We start from the raw sequence: 26,934 nt of genomic DNA, 5'->3' as shown, positions 1-26,934 counted from the left end.
CCACTAATGTCATTAGAATCGCTTTCCAAATAAGAAACCATCTGAGGGATAAAATTGGGATGGGAGCCACGCAGAGCCTCCTGTGATTTCCCATAAGATTCTTTGGTGTCTCTGTTCTCTTTCATGTACATTAATCTTCTGACCATATATTTCTGTTTTGACTATTGCTACTGGCAGACCCCCACTCCCTTTTTTTTTTCAATATCAAGTTGTCCATGTGGTTTCACTCATGAAGATATATGCTATATTATGGGAGAGCAAAATGCCTAATTTAAATTGCACTTTAAATCCATCCCCAGCATCCTCTGTGAAAATACAGAGACAGCCAACCATTACCCGGGGTAAGAGGCCTCCATGCAAATTCCTTTCAAAACCCAGAATCAAAGGAAAATCTACTGCCGTGGGAGGGTGGGGAGGGGGGAGGGCGTTGTTTGTTTTGTTTTGAACTTTCTTTCAAATTAGTTGACTTTGTATATTAGATGTACATAAAAATACCTGTTCTTGTGTTTGGTGATAGCTTTTGCCCTGGTCTGCCAGTTGGATCAATCATCTTAGGAAAATATTCTGTGTTTCCCTCCCTAGTTAACGTGGATATTGTTTTATTTCTGCCTGGTTTTGCCCTGAGTTACATGCTTGATGAGAAGTACCATAGAAAACACTCAGCACTCAGTTTTAAACACCCTTAGCAGCTTAAATATAAAATTCAGGCCAGGAGGAGCTCAATCTGTAGGTCTCATTTATACATGTGACTGTCATAAATTAAAAAATTAAAATCACCTTAGAATAAGAAATGAATAGCTACAGGGCCAAATTCTGAAACACATTTAAGAATCCTTTCATAAGAATGAAGTAGGTCATTTCTAAATGAGTTTTTCTCTTTTTGAAAGTACATATCCGGTTAAATATTTTGTGTTTCTTGGAAAAGAAAACAGTAAGGTTTTTCTTGTTGGTATCTAATCACTCAGTACCCAATATACCTTGGAGAAAGTGAGTCCCACCCCCAGGCTCACATTATTATTTTGGCATTCATAGCCTCCTATCCTAAGCTTTTTTGTGTGTGTAACGTGGGTCAGGTCACATAAATAAAGAAGGTGAGAACAGCCCTTATCCTTCAGGCGGATGCCAAATTGGGGAGACTCAACAACCAAGCACATGTTTTCAGTTTCCTAAATACAAAGGAAAGAAGTACACCTATCTTAAGACTGACTCTGTAGCATGACCAGCTATATTACAATAGAGAGCTTTGCTCCACATAGAGCTGTCTGTTCTCCAGGGTCTTAGCGTCATGATTCCTACTCTGTGCTATTGATATCTGCATGACGTAAGGGGTAATAATGCTTTTAGGCATTCATTCAACGCGTATCAAGGACCCATAATATGTACAGCACTGTGCTAGGGCCCACGGAGACAGAAAATTCTTGGAACCCCTTAAAATATAGCTGAGGAAATAGGTTATACCCACTGGAACTCCTTAGCAGGAGATACCGTGCACTGAGGGCTGATTCAGAAGATTGAAGAGACTGCCACAGGAGATGTAGAATTTGGTCTGTGCCATCAAAGAATGGATAGAATGTGGATAAGAAAGGATGGCATTTTGGAAATTAAGCCTGAAGGCCTAACTTTACTTCAAGCCTCCATCGTCAGTGTTTGTGTCTGTTGTGTGTATTTATGTTCGGGATATATATTAAGACATTGTTGCTAGGAAATACACATCTCTCATCCTAGAATGTTTACTAAATTGCCTTTTTTCTAGAGTTGGCATCTACTCCATTAAGGCTGTTTCTCATTTATCATTTCTTGAATACTTATCGAATGTTAGTGATATACATACCAGTATGCCTGGTGACAGGAATATTACTAGGGTATAGTAGACACTCAGGAGCCACCTGTTTTGTAATGAGCTCCCTTTCCAAGTTTTTGCCCCAAAAGTGCGTGGACCATGTTTTTCCATACTGTCTTAAGTGTGTACATTTTTATTTTTTTGATGATGATAAACTTATTACAAACAGCATCATAGCCAACCAGTTTTTGACCCATATTGACTTATGAGGGAATGGAAGAAATTACTGATGAAGGTCACCTGATTCTGCATTTTTTTTAAAAAAGGAATGAGAGATGGGAAGTCAGTGAGATTTTTTTTCTTCCTAACGCTTCTATCATCATTTCCATACTCTTATGTTCCTTGTTGAAAAATAATCCAAGAGAGAGGGAATTGACATGTTTTCATACTAAAGATTCACGCACAACCGTGCAAAAGAATAATCTCATAAATACAGGTTTCTTAGGATTAGAAACTTGGAGCTATCTCAGTGGTGGGAAATAAAGGACTTGGCCGGAAGGACCCAGCCCTCCAGGAGGTGAATATAAACTACTACTTCTAGAGCTGCTCCCCTCTCCCCACCATCACCCTCCTGCATCCCTCTCTTTTCCTCCCGTCACCGTCACCGGTGCCTCACCCCTCTCTGTCCCTCCTCCCGCCCAGCACTGACACACAACATAGGATAGGAATTGTTTTCCTTGTTAAATGAAACCACGGTACAGGTGGTTATTATTATTATTATTTTGAGAACATCTGGTTTGCAAATGAAAAGATCTCAGGGGCACAGTAGCACTTGTGAACAATTCTGAAGAAGCTTTTAACAAAACTTGAAATTAACCGAAAAGAAAAAAAAACAACCTAGTCCCCTTCCTGCTGTTCCGTGGCACACAATCTCTTCACTCAAAGGGGAGATGACAGGGAGACAGAAGAAAGCTTTCTTATGGGTCTCCTATTCGGGCCTTTCAGCTTCAGTTTCGTTCCTATCCATTTCTCCCATCCCTGAGCAATGGGAGTTTAATTAAAGCTGAACATAGATGGAAAGAAAATTAACCAGGAAACCAGTAGAAAATAAATTTCAAAGTTTAATTTTCCAGCAGGTATGTTTGCTTTCAATAGATTTCAAATATGTCAAAAAGAAAGAAAAAGAGGGAACTATACTTAATATATATTGGCCAGCACCATCGTGAGAATAAAACCGTCAGGGGAATTCCTTGCCAAGCCTAGCATCTAGCTTTAAAGCAGCTCCATAACACAAACTGAAGGGGAATTCAATTAAGAAAACCCATTGGCTCCTTATTGACTTTAGTTAAGAAAATAAACCGAGGGAAAGTGTATTAAAATATGTCTGGACTGCTTAGTATGCTTTCATTTAAGCTTATGACAATCAAAATGGCAGAATTTAAATTCTTTACAATTAAGCTCTGCTTTTGAGCAGATTGGGTTCTCCAGGTTATTACCGTATGCATTTTTTAATGTACACCCTACTCACACCTTCCCCCCTTCCCCCCAAATGCAACCTTGCAGTGAATCTGGGCATTATAAAGCAAGAGTACCATAGAGCAGTTGGAGAAGAAGAGGTATTTAAGGTTGTGAATTTAATTTCGTTCCTGGATTTTCATATTCATTTATGGCACCCGTTGTGTTTGAGACCACGGACTAATTTATGGATTAGTTTTAAACCCCCAGTCTGTCACACTCAATGAACAATTCTAAGTTGGAGAGAATCCATATGAAAGGATTAGAATGTGCCACAGTGGAGCTTACACATGACTGTTTCAGCTAAACATTGCCCAGCTGCCTTGCATGCGGTTTTTTTGTTGTTGTTTTTGGTTTCGGGTTTTTTTTTTTTTGCTACTTGGTTAAATGGATGGTGTCTCTAATCTGACACATTGTCTGAGCCTTTTGATTTTGAAAATATCTGATACTGCCACTGTGAACTATAGGTGATGTTTAATTTATTCAAGGTAGGGTCCCATAAACGGTTTGTATGGCTGGGAGACTGAAAGTCGATATTCAGTGAAATGTTCATCTTTCAAATAGCAGTGCAGGCCCTGCCCTTGGATACCTTGTTTAATTATACTCATAAAACAGCTAGAGAGTGACTATGAAGACCATACACACTTACTGGGTTTGCAGGAACGTGGGATTGTTTTTTCTTGACCATATAAAATAAATGTACAATAAATTTCTCCCTCATTGTCATTAAAATTAAAATAGACAGTAGCTCAAAGAGGCTTTTTTAATTTCATAACCCTACACCACCGTAAGTCCAGCTCAACTTTCTGTGACCTATTTTTCTCCTAGGCCTAGCGCAAAGATTATTTTTTAAAGGCAGCCGCAGAATGAAGTTTGAAACAGCCTCTGTTAGGGCAATTAGGCACTCTCATTTTTCAAGTTAATTAGAGCCTACGTTATCTTCTATTGGAAAGTTACTGTTTGCATTTTGCCTGTACACTTAGAATGTTATCAAACAATATAGTGACCCCACAAGTTGATTCACAGGGGTGGGCTAGCACATCTCTCCAGTCTCCTGATTAAGATACCTTAATAAATCCTACTTCACAGAGCCGCACTCACTTCAGAGCCAGGGTGTCTGTGGTTTCTGCATGACGTCGTAATGCAATTATGAAGGAGAATTAGATTCTGTCACAGTGCTCTCCTGCGGGGAGCACAAAGTCACTTCTAAAGATTTTTTTTTTTATCATTCTTTACTTGAAATAGCCTCTGTTCACATACCACACCAGATGCTCTTAGAGAAATGGAATCAGCGACTCCCCCGATCCACCCTCAATCTCGGTCTCAACTTTGTAGCCAAGCCTGTGCGTCTGCTGCCGTCTGCCACTCCATTGCTGATCCCTGGTTTTGCCATTCCCAGCTGCAGTAACTGTGTTGTTTGACTTGAACATGTGTTTGCTTTTCACTGTTTTAGAACCGTGTGTTTTCCTTCTCAACATCCCTTTCTCTTCCCTGTTGGGTGCAGTTGATGGATTTCCCATCCCCAGAATGGGGAGGCAAGCTGCACTGTGAACCTCCCTTCATTTATTCTCTGGTACCCACAGGGCAGTGTACACCCAGCTTCTCTCAGTTTGATTTTGTCATAAAGCTGACAGGATGTTGTGATGTAGGCAGCCAGTAAATTGGGGAGTCGTCGGCTAATGCTAAGACATTATTTTTGAGGACCCTTAGATTTTACTCCAACCACTTTCTTTCATTTTATACTAATGATTTACCTGGTGAAAATAAAGCATATTAGAAGTGCTGCTACAAAACTAATGAGCCAAAATGTTTATTGTGATTTTTTAAATTAATTTTGGAAAGAAGCCATTGTCTAGCCATAAAATATATTAACTTTCATATAAGTGTTTCTGTACAAATGTGCATTTGATTTTGCCCCTGCAATTGAAAGCACCTCAAACTAACACTTGACTTGAATGTTTCAAGTAAGGAGATGTGTCAGATGTGTCACGAGCATCTGACGTAGAGATATTTCATCTGAACAATTTTCGGTATTGTTTTTTAACTGCTTTTTTATGCATACAGACTTGTAAGTAAGTATCGCGTTCTGGTGTGGTTTATTTTATGTTTTTCTTAACTTCATCTGTTCTTCAGAAACTCAGCTATACGTTATATTAAGCTGTAGTGGCCTCTCGGACTTCTGGTTAATTCTGGCTCCTTAGAAGGGCTCTGATTTTTTGATGGTCTAGGGTTCTGAGGAAAGGGGAATTGAAGGGGAACACTGGTGTGAATTCATGTGTCATATTTATAAATCAGAAGCACCAGGCTCGTTGGACCAAAAAAAAAAAAAAAAAGTTACATTTGGCATTCCGGTGCATTTAAACATTGCCTGTGTCAAGTCCAAAAGAGTCTTTTGGTGTCTCCAGAACTCATGAAAATAATTACCAGCTAAATAGCTGCATGATAAAAAAAGGACAGATAACTACTTGCAGTGTCAACCCAGAATCCCACTACAGCTCGACATGACCAGCTCAGGTGTGAGTGTCTCCACTCCTTTCTGGCCAGAAAGGATCGTGGAGGGAGACACCTTGAGAAGGTAGAACTGAAAATTAAAACCCGGCGAGATGGGTTGACATTGGAATGAAGTTGGCTAGAAGAGGGGTATTAAAACGACTCTGGGAAAGGAATGTTGCCGTGCATTTTGTTAGATATTTATCCCACTTCCCCTCTAGCCAAAAAGAAAAAGAAAATTTCTGGAGCCCCCTGAGGAATTTCCTGTGAAGAGGAGCCAATATAGCAGGCCTGTTTTTGAAGCCTGGTAGAAGGAGAAAACTTGAACGGCATTAGAAATAGAAGAAGAGACAAACCACGGTTTCTTCCATAACAAGTGCATCTGGCAGTGAAAAAACCTCACGTGCCATCTCCTGATTCACCCTGAAGGCAGGACTCCTGGCAGCTCACAACAGTGAATGTGGTTCTGGATCGTGAGCAAAGGGACGGCTGGATGCTTTAATTTTTGGAGTGTCGCATGATGAGAAGTGGCATTTGGCAAATTATGTGGACTTGGGTGTTTTCCATGCAAGACTTCTTGCCCTTAGATTGTAACATAGTAAGATCCGCAGAGTGGAGGATGGCTGAGTGGTGAGTATGAGAGTGTGTGTGTGTGTGTGTGTGTGTGTGTGTATAGAAACTAATCTGAAAAGCTTTAACATGTTCATTCCCCTGGCCTCCCAGTTAATTGAACTTTCCAGCTGAACCCTGCTGAAATAACACACTGGATGGAAAACTTGAACCCATATATTCATCTACAGGCATCTGCGCATGAGCCATAAAAGGATCCTAAATGTGCAATTGATTCAGCGACGCCTGATTGGCAGTCATAAAGCCTGAGTGCCTGGGTGGGTTGGGTTAAAACAAAGGCAATGTTTGAATGTATGAATCTGTTGTTCAGCCAGCCTTCTGACTGAGCTTTTCTGTCACAGTCCTGAGCCTTGATGCGTTCAGAGCCATCTACCAGTCACTGAGTTTGCACTGGTGTTTCTCATCACTTTGCATGTTCCCCTGACTATTGACTAGCAAGTAGATGTATCCTGGCAAGACCCCCAGAACCAAAGAATCTACTGTTTTCCTCACTGGCTCGCAGCTTTGAGCTGAAGGCATGTCTTAAAACAGTGCAACTCACTTCAAATGCTTTTGGCTTTTCATTTATTATTGCTTGTCACGCGATGTTCTTTGAAAGCTTGCTCATATATTATCTGTTCCATTTTTTTCCATTTTCCCTTTTTTTGCATGCCGTTCCTCCTGTTTCTTCCCTTCCTCCAATCCTCTGTTCCCGTCTGTAGACACCACGGCGACGACAGAACCAGCAGTCCACGGTTGGTACCACATTACTGTTTATCTACCTTCTCAGCACTGCTGAGCGGCAAGGCAAGCCTGGGAAAAAGAGAAATGTAGTCTTCAAGGGAAACTGTGTTCCTAGTAGACTGACCTCATAAATATACTCTAATTTGTGAGGCTTGAAAGGATGTTGAGTCTTGTCATTTCTGTTGTGAGTTCAGTGTTCAATGGTTGCAATCTGAGGCGAGGCCTCCCTGTCGGCTGGCTGGGCTGCAGGAGTTTTAGCTGCATGTAGCCCTTAATTCTATAATGCCGCCAGACATTGAAATATAAGGGACTCCAAAAAAACCTAATATTTGCCTAAAAATCATAGAATCTGAATTAAAGGCCCAGTTGCTTTCTTCGTTCATAGGCTAGAATCGTAGGTACATTTTGAAGAAGAGTCATTTATGTCACTTAGTAGTCGAGACTGAAGGACAGGTCGGGGCGGAAGATTCCTGTTTAAGCTCATGACATAGGGATGAGGAAGAACATTGTTCTTCTTTAATTATCATATTTACCTCCACGGCCTCTTGCAGGTTCACCCTTAATCTCCATGTGTGCATAAAAGTTTATGCTACCATTTGGCAGGAAACATCTCCAAACAAGAATGATACCATATGTACATTTCAACAGCATTAACTGGGACTTAAAAAAAATCATTTGTGTGTGGGTACCTTGTAGGCAAAATATTAAAAAAAAAAAAAAAACTCCTCACGATGTTAGCCAAAAGCTGATAAAAACCGAGTAAATAAAGCTCAGCAGGGGGCATCAGGAAATCCTTTTCCGAATTTCTCCACTGAATTCCTAGGTTGGAATAGGTCCATTCACTTTTCTATATGTCTCCAATCAGAAAATGAGAATCATGTTTCATCTGTATATTACTTTATTACTTAGCTCACATCTCGCCCTGGCGATATTGTGCTTTGGAGAAAGATATGTTAGTTAAAAATGGGCTGAAGTTTAATAACTGAATTCAAGGGAATTATTTGGTAAAGGGCCTACTTATATCGCTTTGCACATTGTGCAGGATTGAAATCTATCAGTTAAATGACAAGAGGTGATCAGCCAACCCTATGGTGTTCATTCAACTTTTAGCACGATTGACCTTAAACAGACCTGCATTTGAGGACTTAACCAGTTAGGAATCTCTGATCAAAACCTATGCTGTGTGAGCTGTCCTTGAAGGTCAGGCCTTTACGCTTGGCTGACCACCCCCATATTTGGACTTTCTGTTGAGAAATTCTGAGAAAGCAAAACAAACTTGGGTATGGGGCAGTATCCCTCCCCACATTAACCCACCTCCCCCTGCCCTCCCTGACACTGGCACAAAGGGAAAAGTTCATAAAATTAGTTAAAGGGCCGGATACACCAACAATCATGAGAAATCAATTAGGTGAAAGACTTGCACTTTCCAAGGTAATGCCCCATGGTGCTAACTACATCTCAGACACTGCACTCCATTAAGCTCAGTTACTTGTAGGTTTCATCATTAATTGAGCACTTCCTGACTTTTATCGATTATTCTCAGAGTTTTAAGGCTATTTTAATGTAGTTCAAGAGATTTTTGTTCTATTCTTTTTAAGATGCTTTAAGTTCTGAGCTTTCTATAATTAACTCCAGGGTCAAATGTAATCATAAGATTCCTGAATTCTGTGAGATCTTTGAAGAGATACTGATCATTTATCTCAAGACTCCAGATTTCTGTTTTCTAGGTCCCTTCAGTAACATTTGTGTAGTTATATGACTCTAATAGTTGTAGGTCTTGGAGTTGGGTGGGGTATTCAAGGTAAAAAATATGTCCCCTGAGCTGAAAAATGAGACATTAATTTAGGGACCAGTCCTGATCTTAGGATACTGGCATTTGAACATGTATTTCTCTATGGAGAAAGAAAGTGAAGGTGATCTCTTTTTCTGGTATAATAAAGAGACACTTGGAATAAGACTCTAGTATTTGTGTGACAGGAAACAGAGATGCCTGTGTACTGTGAGAAACAACCACTGTCTTACTAGTTCAGGGATAGTGTTCAAGCCAGCAATGATGTCTCATTAGGATGTTATTGACCAGCAGTGAATGAGAAGTATACCTACAGCCAAGAAATTTGGGGAGAAAAAAGGGAAGTAAGAATAGTATAATATATGTGTGTGTGTGTGTGTGTGTGTGTGTGTGTGTGTGTGTATAATATATATGATCATCATATATAATATATGATTCCTTAGCAGGTAGAGAGAAGTGATAACCCAGGTTGATTCCTATAAAATGCACTTATAAATACATGCTCCAACTTGTCTAAAGCCCTCACAGCATCCTCCCAAAGGGATTTGACCCCTCTTTTCAACAGCATACTCTCCAGCCCACAGCAAAAAGCTTTAATGAAAGCCAAAGTAGATCTAGAATTTTACTTAACAGGGGGAGAAAGTCTTCCAGCTCAGTTGTCAGGATAGAAAAGGCAATAGAATATGATTGAAGTTACAAAGCAGGGGACCACATTTCCAAGGAGATGAGGATATAGGACTGACTTTATTCAAGTGACTTATGGGTAAAACCCAGCTTCTTCCATATAACAACCACATGACTTAGATTCATTTGAGAATAATCTTGAGATGCTCATGTTGGAGATCTGGGCCTAGAAAGATGTTGTGGTTTGATAACTTGGCAACTTAAATGACAAGACGTACTGGGTCAGCCAGTTGTGACCATTGTACTGGTCTTAAAAGTTTTCATACTGGATTTCTTTCCATACTTCTCTTTTCTTTTCTAAAAAGGAAAAAAAAAAATAATTTTACAAAATGTTTTCCCTTTGAAGACTCATTAAAATATTTTATTCAAGCTTGTGTTGCTAGAGTATGTATGAAGTATATCAGTTGTTTATTTATGTATGTTGACCTTTTGTCCTTACCAATATCTGATTAGAATAAGCATGTATTGGAAGGTTAGAAGTGCATGGGCATGATTCAAAAGCAAACGGATTTTCTCCAAAAAGAAACCAGACAACAGTCAGCCACAATGTGTCTTTAAGGATATAATAGATAGTACAGTAAAGATAAATGTGAGTGTAAGAGTGGGATTCCTAGACTAGGGTGACGGAAGGGATCTTTGAAGAAAGATCTTGAGCATTTGTGTTTTGGGAGCTCATCCTTAAGGGATCTTTGAAGAAAGATCTTGAGCATTTGTGTTTTTGGAGCTCATCCTTAAGGCCTGGACAGGAAGAATCCTGGTTTATGTGTGCATGTTGAGCAATGCAAAAAACACTCTGCCAAATCCTGGTACCACATGGTCTGAAATTTATGGCAGAAATGCATGAGTGACGTTAAGCACGGATGGTGTATTCGTTCCTATGATTATTGATGTGTGGGTGCGTGTGATGGTTTTTATTTGTTCCAATGTGGGGCGCTTCTCTGTAAGTGTCTTGTGCCTTGTTCTTTTTCTGCCCTGTGTGTCCCCTCTCCCTTCCCCCACCCACCTCCCTCCTGTGAGGTTTTGGGTGACAGCATGCCCATGGTCTGGAATAGTGCTTGTGCTTTTGCTGCACTGTAGTCAGCTGGCTTCCTCTGGGTTTGGGGTTCTCTCTCTTTCTCTTTCTCTCTCTCTCTCTCTCTCTCTCTCTCTGTGTCTTTCTCTTTCTCTGTCTCTCCCCCGCTCCGCCCCACCGCTATTTCATTATTTTCAAGTCTACCTGTCCTTTTGCTTTCTACCTCTTGGTACATTAGAAGCTGATGATCTCATGAATTTATAATCCCAAATGAGTTATTAACTAGTTTTTAATTTAGTATGCAATTGTAGTGAGACTCAAACTGGGAACCCCTCTGACATAATTTTTCACTTTCAGTTTTGGTTTCAAAATGTTTGGCCTGTGCTAGATACATGCTTATCCCCTAGACCTCTGCCCTTAGGCAACTACCCCATGGGTAGTTACTTACTTTATAAGTCGTGCAAGCCGTGATGGAATTCTAAAAGCACGTGAAATTTCTTATCTTTCTATTCAATTGTGGGGAAATTCTGAAGCCCATTTTAAAGAAAAATAGCCAGCAGTGCGCATTATTACAACCTCTATGTCCACCATCTGTGTATGCACCCCTCTGCACATCTCTCTGTATGAGTACACAACAATGGCATTCGAAGGCTGTCATTCAGTCAAGGGACTCTGCAGACATTGTATGTTCTACTCAAGAACAAAGCTAAAGAGGTTTACGAATGGCTGCAGGACCTGAAGATTGTGTTTCAGCCTTGATATGCAGTTTGGAAACAATGTGCTACTGTTTAACGGCGTGAACCAAATTTCTGCTAATGGGACGAAGGGAAAAACTCTCCACAAAAGCTGACAAAGCAGGAAGAACAGGATGACTGACTGAGCATTTAGATTAAAACTGCCGGGGCATCTGAACTCTTATGGCTGGTGATGGAAGTAACAGATTCCATAATATGGCCAAGTGATCAGACATATGCTGCTTAGGTAAGAGAGTGACCATCGCCTATTTTTTCGTAATGGGAATGATACTAGGGCCAGTGGGAAGTTTTTGTTTCCTAGAGGTTTTATTTGATCATTCTGTTTTAAAATTTTCAGGAAAAAAAAAATGGAAACCCTGATGAATTGAGCCCCAAGCATTTAGATTTTACTTGACCTTGACCTTGAATTTAACTAACTCTAGGATTTCTGGCTGTTTCTAATTTTTGAGGTTTTCCTTAACCTGGTTTAAAATTGCTACGCCATACATACCATTTTTAGAAGCCAGCGATTTCTGCTGGAAAGGAGAAGTAATAATACCAATGGCAGAAGCACTGTCTGAGGAGGCTTAGGGCGCACGCAGCACGTGATGGATAGCATGACGAAGGAGGAAAAATCACGTCTGCGGAAGAGACAATTCTCGTGCGTGTATCAAATTATCACGTTTGCACCTTAGGATTTTATTAATTGCTCAAAAGAAAATCCCATATGGACCAAAAGTAAACTTTCATTTGCTTAACAAAGTTTAAAGAAACGTGTTGAATACATTTTAATTGAAGTGACCAGGAAGGGCTTGAGCGGATGATATGAAAAGTTCAAGAGAAAAACCCAGAAGTAATTTCCCACTTATTGTTAAATGGTGGAGTTTCCTTCTGAAGACTATTCTCTGCCTCACAAGATGCATCCTTGTCTTTTTCTTTGAGAAAAATGAGAGCTGTATAGTTTTTATCACGAAAGAAAACTACCTAAGTCAAAGCAATTTGGGGAGGTAAATTTTGCTTGTACACTCAGTGCTTCAGTAAACTCTTCCTAATTATATTTATTTTGAAATTATCCAACCATGGCGGAGCCCTACAGTTTCATAAAATACAATAGCAGGTGCAAAAACAAATTTAGTGCCACTAACCTAGGTGGCTTCCCACTTTCAGATATAATCTGAGCTGTAGATTCCAGATGATTTGGTATATTTTAAAGTTTATGCCATCAACAATGACAGTTTCATCTTTAATGAGGTGTGTATAAACTGTCTGTCGCTTTTTAATGGGAAACTTTGCATATCAATGATAGTTCATAAACATATTTGTCTTTATTTTGTAAAATTAGCTTTCTAATGCCCTCCCCAGGGAAACAAGCCTTCAGCAGTAAAGCTGCCTACTTGAAACATCCTCGTTTATTATGGTTCAGTGGGTGCCAAGCATGTATGTAGCATGCTTTGATATTCATTGGGCCACGTAGAAGTGAGGGATTAGCCTCCTGAGAACTGCAAATTCATAATTAACTACAGAGGAGAACTTTATGTTGCCCATTTATAACAATTATTCAAATAATTGTATTCATCAGTCTTTATACAATGAATAAAGCCAATTAGAAATAGGAACACTTTCAACCAATCAGATTTCAGAGCCAATGGATAACATCCCTGCTCAGTTGCCTCTATAATTTATTGCATTACTCATTGCTTTCCCATAGTTGCCTAAATCCATAGTTTGGGAACATCCATGGACTTCAAATCATCCCATTTTTAATTGGCACGTGCCATTGAATATTGGCAAGGGTCATGATGGAAATTCTTCAAGAGCTGGTATGACGCTTTCTTTCACAGCACCAACCTAGCTATCAATATTCATTTGGCTTCTTTATAAAACAACTTAACAAAATCCAAGCTTTTACTGTCCATTTCTACATGAAGTGTTTCTGTTGATTTGGGAGCTTCTGAATAGTGCGGTCAGTTGGACATTGCTTGTTTCCAGAGCGTTTGTTTTAGTTGGTAGTTCACTAAGCATTACTCCCAAATCATTAATTCAGCAAATACTTACTGAGCTTATATTTTGCGCTTGGCTATAAGAGAAGGAAAAGATGAACAGAGAAACAAGGCATGCCCCTCATTCCTGTTTAATAGGTCCGCAAGCGTCTTCAAAAGTGACAAATCTCATCAGAGAAGGATTAACCAACTGTTGTGCAAATGAGAAGACCTGGAGGTCTGCACAAACCAGACACGACTTTTTGGTGTTTTTAACTTCATTAAAGGAGCAGCCTGCAAATAAATACAGGAGGAGGAAAGGGAGGCCATCTCCTAACTGAGCCCCCCATGGTTTATCTGCTTTCCCCTTCACCTCTTTTCCTTCCAGGCAGAGCTAGCGGAGAGCCATCCCAGCTGGCCAACATTGGTGCTAACTCGGATACAGGCATTTCAAGCTCCACTTGATTATCTCCTGACCTAACTGCTTTTTCAGCTTTGAGGGTTTCATTTTTTCAGGAATACCACTGATTTTTGAAAAAAAAAATCATTTTGCAAATCAGATTTTCTGATTAAGGCAAACTGCAGTTAGCAGATGCCATACCATTTTGAAATAGATGATCCAAGATCATCATCAGTTGATAATGAACTGTGTTTGTCACTCTTGCCCAAGGATTTCAATTTACAGTAAGATGTGACCTAAAACTTACATACATCAGTATGTAACACCTAAATATATTTGTATTTAAGAGATCTATCAGAACATCAATAGCTAACAATCAGGCTTTATTTTTTTTCTTGCTGCATGCTGTTATGAATGAGTGATTTGAAACATTCACCTTCATGTTTCATGTGCTTTGAAAGTGGAGACTGAGGAATCTTTCTGCCTCAACTGTGTATCTATAACAAAATGAAATGATTGGAGAAATGTACTTATGGATTAATACATTCAAGCTATCCATAAAAGAGAGAGAGATGGCAAGAGATTTGGCTCATGTTTTTTTTTAAGAAATTCATCCTCAGTTCTTAAGTGTTTTGTTTATGTCCCTTGAGGAATGAAAAGAAAAACCATTTGTTTTTACTTGTAAGGCCTTACTCAGTTGCCCAATTCCGCAGAAGAACTGGACAGTGAGGACCTCTCAGGTAAGGGCTAGTCATTAGGTAAAAGGCTCTGCAGTGTCCAACCTGTGGGCCCTCCATCCACTTCCACAACACGGCCATTTGAGCAGTCAATTCGCAATTGTGGATTTTAAGACTAAAGAAAAAAACAGATTTTTATTAACATATTAACACTTTCTTCCTCCCCCCACCTCTCTTCCCTGTGTATTTTCAGATTGTATATTGTGTGTATATTTCAGATTGGGGCTGGCTGCTGTAAAGACCTCCAGGTCAATAATGACCTCCAGGTCCAATCGTCTTTGGGATTGCACCAAAGCCACTCTGTTCAGTGGCTTAAAATAATTTTTATATTCTAGGCATATAATGGTTCATGAGAAATTTGTTTTATTTCAAAGCTATTTAAGGATGTTGGATTATGAGACAAGATCTTTATTTAAAACAAAAAACCCCTCATATTGACCATTTCCTTCTGTGGAATAGACTAGAAAAGCCAGGTCATAGTTAATCTTAGAAGGAGGGGGAGGGGAAGGGAAGGAAGGAAGTGGGGGGGCAATTGTTTTGTCACACACCATGATGCAAACTAATTATCCACCTCAGACCTTTTTCACAGCACACTGAGCTCTTGCAAAAGTAGGTTTCATGCTTGATTCCAGGATTTAGGTGTTACTAATCCAAAATAAGAAGCATATCCTAAAAAGGAGGGGAAGGAGATTTAAAATGGTCAGAGCTAAACAATTATATGAGCTCCCATGATGTTGTGGGACTTCAGTGCCAACTAGCTGCAGCTTTTGAAACATTTTGATCAGTTGCTTCTTAATAAGTCAATAAGGAAGGGCCCTTCCTCATCAGGAGAAACCAAGGCAGAGGACTGTAGATGCTGACTCCAGCCTTTTGGAAACAAGGGTTCCATGTTGCCCTTCTTGAAGAGATTTCACTGTAGCTCCCTTGAATAGCTGGTTGCTAAGGTGCAGCTGTAACTACAGGTCTTACTTACCCAGTGAGAGAATAAGATGGTACCACTATCTTTCACAAGCGATAGATTTATTGCCTCCTCTGTGCTTCTGTCAAACCTCAGGGACGCCTTTATTTTTCTGCTATGTAGCATGTCCCAGCTTGAACTTGGCTGATGGGATTTTCCCACAGAGTGGAAGCTCCAGGAGGCCATATTGGTTTTGTTCACTGCTGTACACCTGTCGTATCATAAGCACGCAATTGATACTTGTTGGACGAATAAATGAATTCCAAATCCCAAGGAGTTTAGATAGATAAATAAATAGAAGATTAGAAACATAGCCGGCCATCAAAGGAGTGTTTTATTTTTGCCTCTTGTTTGTGGTATATTTAGAGAAGTTTCAAAAACGTTAGCTTGATTTTTTTTAGAAATAAGAGCAAATGAGTCCTTCTCCCTGCTTAGAATATCATGCTGAGTGTAAGAAGACTGACTCCTCAGTTCCGATCCTGACCCTAAATAAAACAGCCTTCTGACACAGTGGCAATTGTATCTTCTCAGGATCCTAACAAGGGACCAAGTTCTCCTTGGCCCTGATCCCTCTCAGCATATCAGCCAGACAAGGATCGCTCAGATATGCAGCAGTCATTGTTCTCCTCTTTAGGAAAATGGGACTAAATCAGCCCTTATCCCTTCCCCGAGCATCATCAATTAAGGAATACTCCAGGTCCCTCGGCTATGCACCAAGTCAGAGGCAGCCTTGCTGCAGCTCTATCAATCACCCCTGAGTCTGGAGTGATAAACCGACAACTGTTTGTGTTCATAATAATTTGGTTAAATTAATAATTACGTTGTCCCCCTCCCCTCCCCCATCCAGGAACGCTGCAGTTGTATATTGCGAGGGAGGCATAAGTCAAGTAGAACCCTGATGATCTGTCAGGCTGGGGCCGGGCTGCCGTTGCATCTGGTTTGATGAACTAATCAAAAACAGATTAGCACCTTTGTTCAAAGGGGATGCTGATTAATCAATTACTATTGATTGTGAGCATGGCTTCACTCGGCAGCAGAGAGACATCTGAAGGGAAAAAAAAAAAAAACACCCGATAAAAATTGAGCAGCTGTCATAGTGTTTAAATTTATTAAAACAAAATACATTATTTTTTATGAAGCTGTCTTGAAATGGGTCACTGAAGGAGAGCATATTGATTGAGAAAGGATGAACTTCTTAAATTTCTGTAGCCTAGAGACTGAATTCAATTATAATACAAGACAAACAGGTTAACACCCGTCTTAAGCAGTCCATCAATAAATTAGAGGAGGTGTTGTCCATTTAATGCTAAACTGTGGTAATGAATAATATTACCGTTCATTCCCTGCTCCATCTGGGTAGAAATTTCATTCTTTCCTTATTACGGATAAATGTTATATCCTGCGTTTCCTTCACAATAATGATGGTCTGTCCTCTGCTGGCCCCTTGCCCCCCTTCCTCCCCCATACACCACTGCCACCTCAGCTAATGACGGCTTCCTAAGCACCATATGGTGCCCCAGCCTCACCCAGCAAAGCAAGTTGCCCAGCTGATCCTCCTCTTTAATCTGCATTAAAGAATTATGCTTGTGTGTAGTTCAGTGATTTAATTATTGGAGGACCTGGGGAGCTTCTCCAGTTATACTTTGAACCCTTTCATTGACTTCTTGGGTGTGAACTTTATTGATGAAAATCCACAAGAGTTTTGCGTTGCTTTATCAATTATATCTCCTATTTCCCGGTGACAGCTGGTGGTTATTGCCACCCATGTGGAATAGAATAGCTTCAAGCCTATTTATCCTTTTATTTTACTTTAAAACTTTAAACAAATGCCTCCCTCCCTTCAGCAATGGAAGGTCCTTCGGGGACTGTTTAGTGGAGTGTGGTGGTAAATATGCCGCGTGCCAGGGAATGGCCCTCCGGCACAATCAGAGCAATCCATCAGGCTTCTGCTTTTGAAGCAAAGGCACCAACAAGAAATTTCAGAGCTCTCGTGCTTCTCAGAGAGAGACACGTTTTCAACTCTGGCCCTACATACAAGAAAGTGATCTGGAAAAATCAACATCTCCCTTACAGTCCATGGAAAAGTACGGATGGAAGGCAGATTCTAAGTGGCTTTGATAATCCATGCCAGGTGTTAAGGAAGAATCTAGGTGAGCCGGCTATAGTCCCTTAAATGGATTACAGAGGAAACATGGCCTCAAAATATGGTCTAGATATAGTTCATGGAAGCACTTAAAGGTCATCAGATCCAGATGATCAGTTCTGGGGTGGAATATAAGACCATCTGGCTGTTGTGAGTGTCCGCAAAGTCTGGCTGAACTTGCTTGAAATGTGTGTAAGAAACTGTCAATAGACGTAGCATTTGGGGAGACTCTTTCCTTACTGGCTCCCACGTAAAGTATGGCCCAGACTTGGCAAAGAGGCAATTGCATTTTTTTGTTAGGCTAGTAATAATAATGATGATGATAAAGGAAAACATCAAAAACCAGCTGGACTATGTAGACAAATTCAAGATCTGGCCCCTAAATCGCAGGTGAGTTCTTATTTAGCTTGTATTTGTATAGTATTTGACCGCTCAGGAAGCTTATGCACACATATGATCTCATTTGATCTGCATTCATTCAACAATTGTTTGAGCTCCTCCTGTGTGCTAGTCTCTGGCCTGGGCACCAGGGTTGCAGCAGTGAACAAGACCAACCAGGGGCTGGAGCTGCCCCAGATTTCACATGCCAGGATCCTGCCCTCATACAGTTACATTCTAGTCAGGGAGACAAGCTCAAAACACAAGATAATGTCAGACTAATGCTGTGGGAGAAAATAAACCTGGGTAAAGTGAAAGTGAGTGACTGGGGCTGGGGAGAGGTGGAGGATAGCTTAGAAATGCTCACCAGGGGAGGCCACTGGGACAGGAAGACCAAGAGATGAGCATGAGCCAGCCATGGGAGGATTGTCATGAAAATCCTGGGAGATGGTTAAGGAAGGGGTTGTTTACAAATGAGGAAACTGTGGCTCCAGAGGTTAAATAATTTACTCAAGAGACAGAATCAGAATTTAAACATATGGGTCTTCCTGGCTCTTCAGGAAACAGAGACTTAGGGTTTTTTTTGTTTTCGTTTTGGTTTTTTGGGTTTTTTTGTTTGTTTGTTTGTTTTTGGTACGCGGGCCTCTCACTGTTGTGGCCTCTCCCGTTGCGGAGCACAGGCTCCGGACGCGCAGGCTCAGCAGCCATGGCTCACGGGCCCAGCCGCTCCGCGGCATGTGGGATCTTCCCAGACCGGGGCACGAACCCGTGTCCCTTGGATCGGCAGGCGGACTCTCAACCACTGCGCCACCAGGGAAGCCCGAGACTTAGGTTTAAAGTGGTTATCCTTCCTCTGTGAAATCCACACTTCCTTTGCTCTGGTATCTTCTTGGGAATTCTTTCCCTCTTGGACCCTTTTCGATTCAGACGGTGCATCCAAGGAATGAAGCAGGGAAAGTTGGGCTCTCCAGAGCCCATCAGGTATAGAGCCACGTGCTGACGACCGGGAAAGATCTCTTCCAGCATTGAATCACGCTCTTTCCCATTCAAAGGGGACCTTAAACTCTGCTCAGATGTTTTCAGTGCCATTGTGCCATTGTGCCATTGATCTCCTACATTATGGGATGGATTTCCCACTGAGACGGTCCTAAATGCCATGGGAATGTGTTGAGTTGCAGAAGGTTGAATCATGTAGATTACCTTATTTTAAAATTCCTCTTAGTACAAGGCAATAGACTGACAAATCATATTGGGTCCGTGCCAGCTTGGCCATGGCTTTGCCACCACGATGTAAGTTTGAATTTCATGGTATCGCTGATCTTCCCATAATCCAACATGCTGTTGTTTCCCCCATGGGGAGGAAGGAGACCATCAAATAGGAAATGTTCCTCCAAATTAAAGAGTTGGCAGGCTACAACACAAAATATGAATTCCAGTTCTACAGGTTGGACACTGCTTTGGGGTGACTTCACCATATTCATTAATCCATCCTCACACCCCCAAATGCCTGAGGTCCACTGAAGCATCTTTCTCCAGAGAGAGATTCTAGTGGGAAATGTATGTTTAGAAATACTTTTACAACCCTGTTCTCTTTAGCAGATGTATACTCCTTTAAGGAAAACTCCAGTCTCATCCTCAGTTGCTTAAAATGGAAAAGGCAATCACACTTCTAAGTCCTTATTGTTAGATGAATAGAGAGGACTCAGGAGTGTGCCTTGTGGTCTCTTGGGTGATGCTTAATGTCTTTGGGAGGATTTGCATCCTGTTGCATCAAGTCATTTCCACTGTTGGTTACATTAACAAAATCAAGTTACTTGAGAAGAGAGAAAAATCAACATAAAAAAAATATATTGTTCTCATGTTTAGCTGACAACAAGAACTTAATATCCTGGTACTTAAATGGTACACTTGAGTGATAACTTGGACTGGGTAGCCTTCAGCTGCCAGGCCCACAGCCTTGACCACCACCCAGGACCACCAGTCACACTGTGTGCCATTCTACATAAATGAAAAGAAGGGGTTTGGTGACTGCAACTCAGCTAGTGTCTATGGGGCATCTTACCCTCTGAGAACAATGCTGAGTGTGCAGCACGACCCTTACCCCAAAGAACTAATAAGTATTTGCCTGGAATCAGTGATTAGAACTGGAATAAAGCCCTCTGTAGGCTTTATTACAGCAGATTTCAATTTGGCAAACGCTTACTGAGTGCCTATGATATGCCAGGCCCTGGCCCAGAGAGGGCCCTTCATATTCAGCGACACACTGGCCTCTCAGAACACCCCTGGGAATTGTATGATGGTGCTCCGTGGCTCAGAGTAGCTGATGGACCTGCCTGAAGTCTCACAGAAAAGCAGTGAGGCCCAGCTTCTAGGCCACATCTGTGGGCAAGTCCAGCGCACTTTCCAGCGGGCCGTACAGGATGTGAGGTCCTAACTCTTCCTGCATCTCCTGTTCGGGCCTGTTTCTGGAGGATAACATAGGCAGTAACCGCCTAAGAGCCCCAGGTCCTGATCAGCGTACAGCCAGAGCCCATGTGTGGTAAATCTGATTTCAGTGAATGCCTGCGGAGCTCTGGGTGGCAGGATGATGATGATGATGATGACTGCAGTTTTCCTTTAAGTAGCTTAACATAGTTCCTTTGAAACGATAGCATAGCTGCAGTTACGTTGCTAGAATGAGATGCAGCCAAGGGGTAGTCCTAGATGCCTGGGATGCTGTATGAGAACCTTCATGATTTTTCTTGCCTTACATTTATTCCTTCCCTTCCACTTTCTCAGAAGACAGAAAAGAAATGTTATGCTGCACGGAGGCTAGTGTGCTCCAATATATATTAACATCTTAATGGGAAAGCTGTGCATGTACTGTATACATTTACTACTCTCTGACAAGAGGGAATTAAATGTCAGAAGGATTTGTAGCATCTATAATTGAATTGCTGCTGAGAAAAGCAAATCTTAAAGAAGAATAACATATTAGGATTAGCAAATAATGTGGCGTTTTGTCAGCGCGTGCCATGCAGTTTGTTCCCCTTCAGTAATAAAGTTGTGCTTTTTAAAATGCACACTTATTTTTGTTGCCTTGGCGGGAGCTGCAATAGGTGATGAGAATGAGAAGCTGCGGTTTTCAGATGGTGCCAGGTTTGGGGCTTGGTTTTGTTTTGTCTTTGAGGTCAGATTTTGGTTTTGTCTCAGATGTGGAAAATCCACTGTCAGGCTTTTTCTTTCTTTCTAGTAAGAAGTAACAAATGGCATCATAGTCATTAAGCTTCCTATGCAATAGACTAATCCCTACAGCCCTAGGAAGCAGGGGGCAGCGATTCCACCATCAACACCGCTTCTCGAAGTTTCTAATTAAACTGACTTGTCTAGCCAGACCTCAGCCCAGGAAAAAGACTGAAACTAAAGCAAGTGACAGAACTGCTGTGAAAAGTCAACAGTTTCACTTTTTTCCCAGCTGTTCATCGATAGAGAAATTACGGAAGGTTGAACATATGAATTGTCCAATAAATAGAGGTAGGAAGACCCATCTCCTTAGAACCTCCCCTATGTTTTAGGTATTAATTTTAAAGATGAGACCTCAGGTAGTTTATAACCTTTGTTTAAAAATAGTATGTGCGTTTAAGGGGAGTGTCTAGCTCTCCCCAAGTTTTTAAGTGTGCTTTCTAGCCCAGGCCAAGGGTGGGTTGAAAGGTGAAGGAAGGCTAAGGCAGGGTGGTCCTCCCGCCCTCTGCCGTGTGCCTGAACCGTATTACTGTATCACACTTCAGCTTCTCCGAGGTGGCAACCTTAGTGTCCGCCTGGGCTGAAGGTAGGCCGGCTGCAGATGCAGCGGGCAGTCTGCTCAGCAGCCCCTCTGCCAACGTCGCTCTCTGCCAGGAGCTTGTCTAGGACATCCTGGCCATTCCCTGGCTATCCACGGATCTCTGCCTTGGGCAGCAGAGCCTCCCAGGCTTTTCACAGATCCATGATTAAGGCATTCACATGGCAGTTTATGTCAGGCACCCCGTGCCAAGTGGTAAAGTAGCCATAGCAACCGGGATCTGTTAGGCAGCATGACTGCGGAGCCCCTGCACTCAGTCATTTGAGGAGTAAGAACAAGTAGAGAAAAGGAAGCCCCTGCAGGGAGGGGAAGGAGGCTAAGTTCCACTAGCAGTCACTTTTCTTGTCAGGCCCTAAGGAACGAGTGTCTTTAGAGCTCCCGCTTGCATATGGCCCACGAGGAAAGGATCAAGCCAGGCCCCCTGGCCCAAAGTAAAGAAAACTGAGCAGATTGGGGCATCACTCTTGGGAGAGTCTTTGAATTTTTTTTGTCCTGGCAGTTTCTAAGATGCTAATGGGAACCCCATGTGGTTGAAGCTGTGACCCAAGCAGTGGTAGCCAACTTAGCATTCTGCAAGCAGCTCGTAAACCCTCACCTGGAGCCAAGTTGTTCCAGCTTTTTGCCCAAAGAAGAGCTAACTCACGAATACTAAACAGTTCATGACTGAGCTGTCCTTAAGGAGTCTCGTGTTACGCTTAGAGCCGTAGATGGGGCTGCAGCTCGGGACAGTGCAGGCAGGAAGGATTGTGCCCCAACTCCGAGCTGACACTTCCCAGCATCTACAAAGTGCCCCTGAAAGTCAGGCTCATGGGAGGACAATGCCTCAGTTACTTGAAGTCCCATGTGAAGTGATCCGGGATAGCATTCCACACTCCAGTCGGAATGTGTCACCCAAACTTGCTTGGTTCTTCAAGGCTGGAATAACCTGTGTGCCATAAACGTACACCAAGCCAAAACGTGGCTTTCCTCTTTGCGATGATGGGGAAAAGCTAAGTCCCAGCAGGACAAACACTGTTAACACCCGTTACTGAGGGGTGCAATCGTGTCTCTTAGAGACAGGAAAACACTCCCTCTAAACCAAAGAGCTGTCCGCTTGCCTGAGGATCGGGCATGTTGCTAGTGTTTATTTTTCAGTGTAGAAGCTGAGGACAGCTGTAGAATCTGTAGGTTTCCTTCTCTGCCTGATTCAGAAAAGCAGCCCGAAATCTGGAGAGGATATCCCCCGTCAAGTTCATGGGACCTGAGGGAAAGGGTCTGCACCCCAAGAGGAGCAGGATCTGTGGATGATGGTGAAAGGCATAGACTTTCCCAGGGTTTTGTCTTCGAGGTAATCGCTCACGGAACTGGCCAGAGCTTTTGCTCTGTGAGCAGGACAGGAAAGGCCACACGGCCGATGGACTTTGTCAGAGCTGTACTCCTGTTGGTGGCTCATGCTACCCTGGGTTCCAGTTTGCATCCTACTCCTTTAGCCCGGTGCCTCTCTGTGTAGAATCTTGCGTTACTGCTTCGTGCAGTGAGCAAGGCACCAGTCCACAGCATCTAGGGGTAGGTAATCAGCCTTCAACTGTGCCCCGCACCACCTTGGACCAATCAACGGCACTGTAAAAACTCCCCACCCAACCCACACGTGGACACACAAAAAGGAGTGAGACGAGTCTGGAAACAGCGCCAGTCTTCATAGCGGACGCCAGGCCATGCCAGGTGCTGGAGGATGGCCAGGACTGCATCAGTGCCCGCTGAAGTAAACCCCGGGGCGGGCCAGGGGTGGGAAGAGGCGGGGCAGAGCTGCAACCCACACTGTGCCCTGTAAATTCAGCATCACTTACCTTCTGGGTCCGTCTGCAGTAACTGAAGGCAGGAAAGATGTCTTGGGGATTAACTGGTGGTAGTAAACTTTCTGATCAAAGTGAGTATCAGAAGATAGCTGGAGAGATTACCCCTATAAACAAGCATCCGTAAAATATGTATGTCCTTGAGCATAGGGAAGATAACTAGAACCCAGGTATTTAATGTGGGCACAGGGCAGGGAGAAAAGAGCCTCACTGAGCCTCTTCAGCTCTGAGTTCATGGGGAGCAAAGGTCAAAAGAATGGTTTGGGCTGGAAAAATTAATCCCACAGATATGTATCCTGTGAGGTTGGTTGGTTGGTTCTTCTTTATCACAGAGCTTCCCCCTCCTTCCTCATCTCTCCTCCCTCTCTCCCTCCCTCCCCCCTTTTCTCTCTCTGGCTCTCTTTTTCTAGGCTTCTAGAATGTTTCTGTGCCTAGGCATGGAGAAGTCAGTCCTGTAACAGAGGACAGGGGAGTGCTTCCCCCGGTGGGTTAAGCCTGTGCTGGGGCAGCTTCCCTCCCCTCCGTCTACCTGGGACGGGACCTTTCTTCACCTCTCGCCTCTTGTACCTGACTTTCCCTGCTGCTCAGTAGCTGGCATCACTTTGCTTTTCTCACCCAAGTCTAAGACACAGGGAGTTAGCTGAGAGAGCCTTAGTTGAAAGAGCCTTATCTCTCAATAGGTCTGAAGCTCATGGCCACTGGAGATGAGTTAATTCTCATTCCCACAAGATCCCCTATTTTGACAGCTCCCTAAGGAAAGCATAACTTTCTGGCTTTTCCATGACTCTGGTCTCCCCGTGAGCAATTTTGAATGTGTGCAGTTGGGGTGAGAGTCTCCAGCGTGTAAAGCACCATCCTCCAGCAGATACCCCATGTTCAGGGGCACCCTCCAGGGCACGCGCCCCTTCAACAAGCTCTGTTGTCTTAAAAGAAAAAAGAAACACGTTTCCGTAGCTGAGTTCTGCCTCGTTGAAATGACTTTCAAGACACAGAGGCTGTTGCCTCTGCAGTAGGCAGCACGTTGGGCTGCGGAGGGAGATTCCACTCTGCCACATTTCAAGTGGAGCTTGTTAGACATGTGGCTGAAGGGGCCCACACATCACGGAGCGGGCTAATTGGCTGCAGTGCACTCCGCCTCCAACCCATCTCCATTCTCCAATTAAACTCCCTTCACCCTGTTGTCCTGGGCGACCCGCTGCTGCCTCTGATTTGGCACTTCTGTTTGGGTTTGGATTTGGGATTTTTTTTTTTTCTTTTTTGGTCGTCCTTTCAAAGGTAACTTAATGAAATACTTTAAATACTTCATTTTTTAATTTAAACTCTTAATTAAAGCACTTTTCATGGAACCCTCAGTCACGAGTTATTTCCCCACATCCTTCAGTACTTAATCTCAGAGCAGAATTGGAAATATCGATAGAAAGTGTAAATCATGCCCTCCTGCTGAGAGCGTTGTATCAGGTTTCGGCTCAAAAGAGCACCATTACCTTTAGCTGTCACGGATCTGTACACTTGATCGATAAACTTCAAATATTATTAGAGGTGGAGGCTTCAGAGATTTGCTCTGTTCTTTGGAGAGAGACAGAGATAAATCTTTCTTAAAAATTGACTCGAATTTGCACTCTCCGTCTTCCTGGTGAAATGCATTTCTCTCAGGCGTCCAGCAACTGCTACGGGGACAGATTTATAGGCCATGTGCTTCTTGTACTGAAAGATTTAAATGGTAAATCCTTCACATATGACTTCACAAATCATGTAAAGTTAAAAGTTTTTTACCATTTCTGTTGCTGCTGTGCTTAAATTGTAAGGTGCAGCTAGTAAATCATTTTAATGGAGGTGTCATACTTGACTCAATAAAAAAAAAAAAAGACAATGGTTTAGCTTCCACTCCAAAATGTTAATGTATTAATCAACAGGAGAATAATTGTTTTTTACTACATTATAAATCTCGGGTGCCATTAGGATTTCAGCAAGGGGTGATGTAGACACATTCCTAAATTAAAATTGTTTACACTGCCATACATCCATTCTGCATGGCCATAGCTCATTCGGGGTTCACTTTGGAGTTGTTCCCCAGCCAAACATGTCGTTCCCCAGTCGAAAGAAGACATCCGAGGGAGTGATGCTTATAAAGGAAAATTAATTGCATCGTGAAGTGTTAAATAAATAAAAGAAAAACCATCTGTGGCAATGGACAATTATTCCTTGCTGTCTTTTTTGAAATAGGTTTTTAGGTTTTTAGACTGAGGCTTACTCCCTCATACATCCCAAATGTAGCAGGTATGTCACTTGCCTCTAGTCCCCTAATCCTTGTTTTATCTCTAGGCAGCTGGGGCTTTTGAGCTCCTTACTTTTCCCATGCAAATGCCTGGCAGGGAATAAGTCCCTGGGCATCTCTAGAAAGATGCTCCAGCCACCCCTCCACAGCTCCCGTTACGGCCCGAAGGTGCCATTCTGAGCGCCCTTAAATAGTTAGGTCGGCCTCCTGAATAGGAATTGCAGCTGGATACAGAGAGAGGGAATGCCGAGACCAGGTCAGGACTGGACAGACTCTATTTCTTCTCTCCCTGCTCCCTAAGCTTGTTTACATGCGTTAGCATCCGAGGCCGCTTAGAATGAAATGCCTTGAGAGGAGAACAGATCCATGCAGCACCGAGCAGGTCCCCTCGGTGGAACTTGATCCATCTTGACTGTTCTCTCTGACTCTTCCATTAAGAAAGAAGGTGACCTCTGACCCTGGAGGCAGTGTCGCCAGGGCTACTGGTGTCTCGTAATACCCTCTACATCCCTATTCCTCTTCTGATTTCAACAGATTCTCGAGCAGGTGAAGAAGGCGCCATCAGGGCAGTGGATCACGCCGTGATTGGCGGCGTCGTGGCTGTGGTGGTGTTTGCCATGCTGTGTTTGCTCATCATCCTGGGGCGCTATTTTGCCAGACATAAAGGTAAGCCAGGCGCTTGGGCAGCCAGGAGGCCTCGTATCACCACGGCGCCTGCCTTTGGGGGACTTTGCAAGGTTGTCCTTGATAGGCAGTTTGGTTTCTATGGCCACACAGCCTCTTTGATTCCTGAAACTGGGAGAGAAAAAAATAGAAATCTTAGCAGCGGCTGATTAGGACTCTGAGAGTTGATGAGTAGCACTCCTTGATTTGGATTTTTCTCTAAATGAAAAGCTTTATAGGTGTGTTATTCTGCAGTTCATTATTGGGGATAGAGTAAAAATTATAAGGGGCTGGTGCGTGAGGTGTGGTTTATCAAACCCCAAAATGATAACCAGGGAAAAAGCAGCTGCATAACCTTCTGCTTTGCGGGATGCAGGTAGACTAGCCCTGCT

The 26,934-nt window shown here is 42.5% G+C and overlaps 1 protein-coding gene across 5 annotated transcripts in view; it reads left to right on the top strand.

The window, feature by feature from the left end:
* Positions 1-26,934, top strand: part of CADM1 (cell adhesion molecule 1) — a 333,644-nt gene that overhangs the window by 302,110 nt on the left and 4,600 nt on the right. The window contains exons 9-11 of one of the 5 annotated variants that reach the window (XM_082626964.1): positions 7,117-7,149; positions 14,423-14,476; positions 26,414-26,545. In XM_082626964.1, the coding sequence (XP_082483090.1) occupies positions 7,117-7,149; positions 14,423-14,476; positions 26,414-26,545 (219 nt within the window). Of the gene's footprint in view, positions 1-4,540; positions 4,763-7,116; positions 7,150-14,422; positions 14,477-26,413; positions 26,546-26,934 lie in introns of those variants that run through there. The other 4 variants (XM_082626965.1, XM_082626966.1, XM_082626967.1 and 1 more) reach the window with 4 other exon arrangements.

Source organism: Mesoplodon mirus (genome assembly GCF_964341445.2).
Source record: "Mesoplodon mirus genome assembly, chromosome: 7".
Taxonomy (NCBI): domain Eukaryota; kingdom Metazoa; phylum Chordata; class Mammalia; order Artiodactyla; family Ziphiidae; genus Mesoplodon; species Mesoplodon mirus.
Note: the sequence above shows the minus strand (reverse complement) of the source record. Positions and strands in the feature narration are given on the sequence as shown.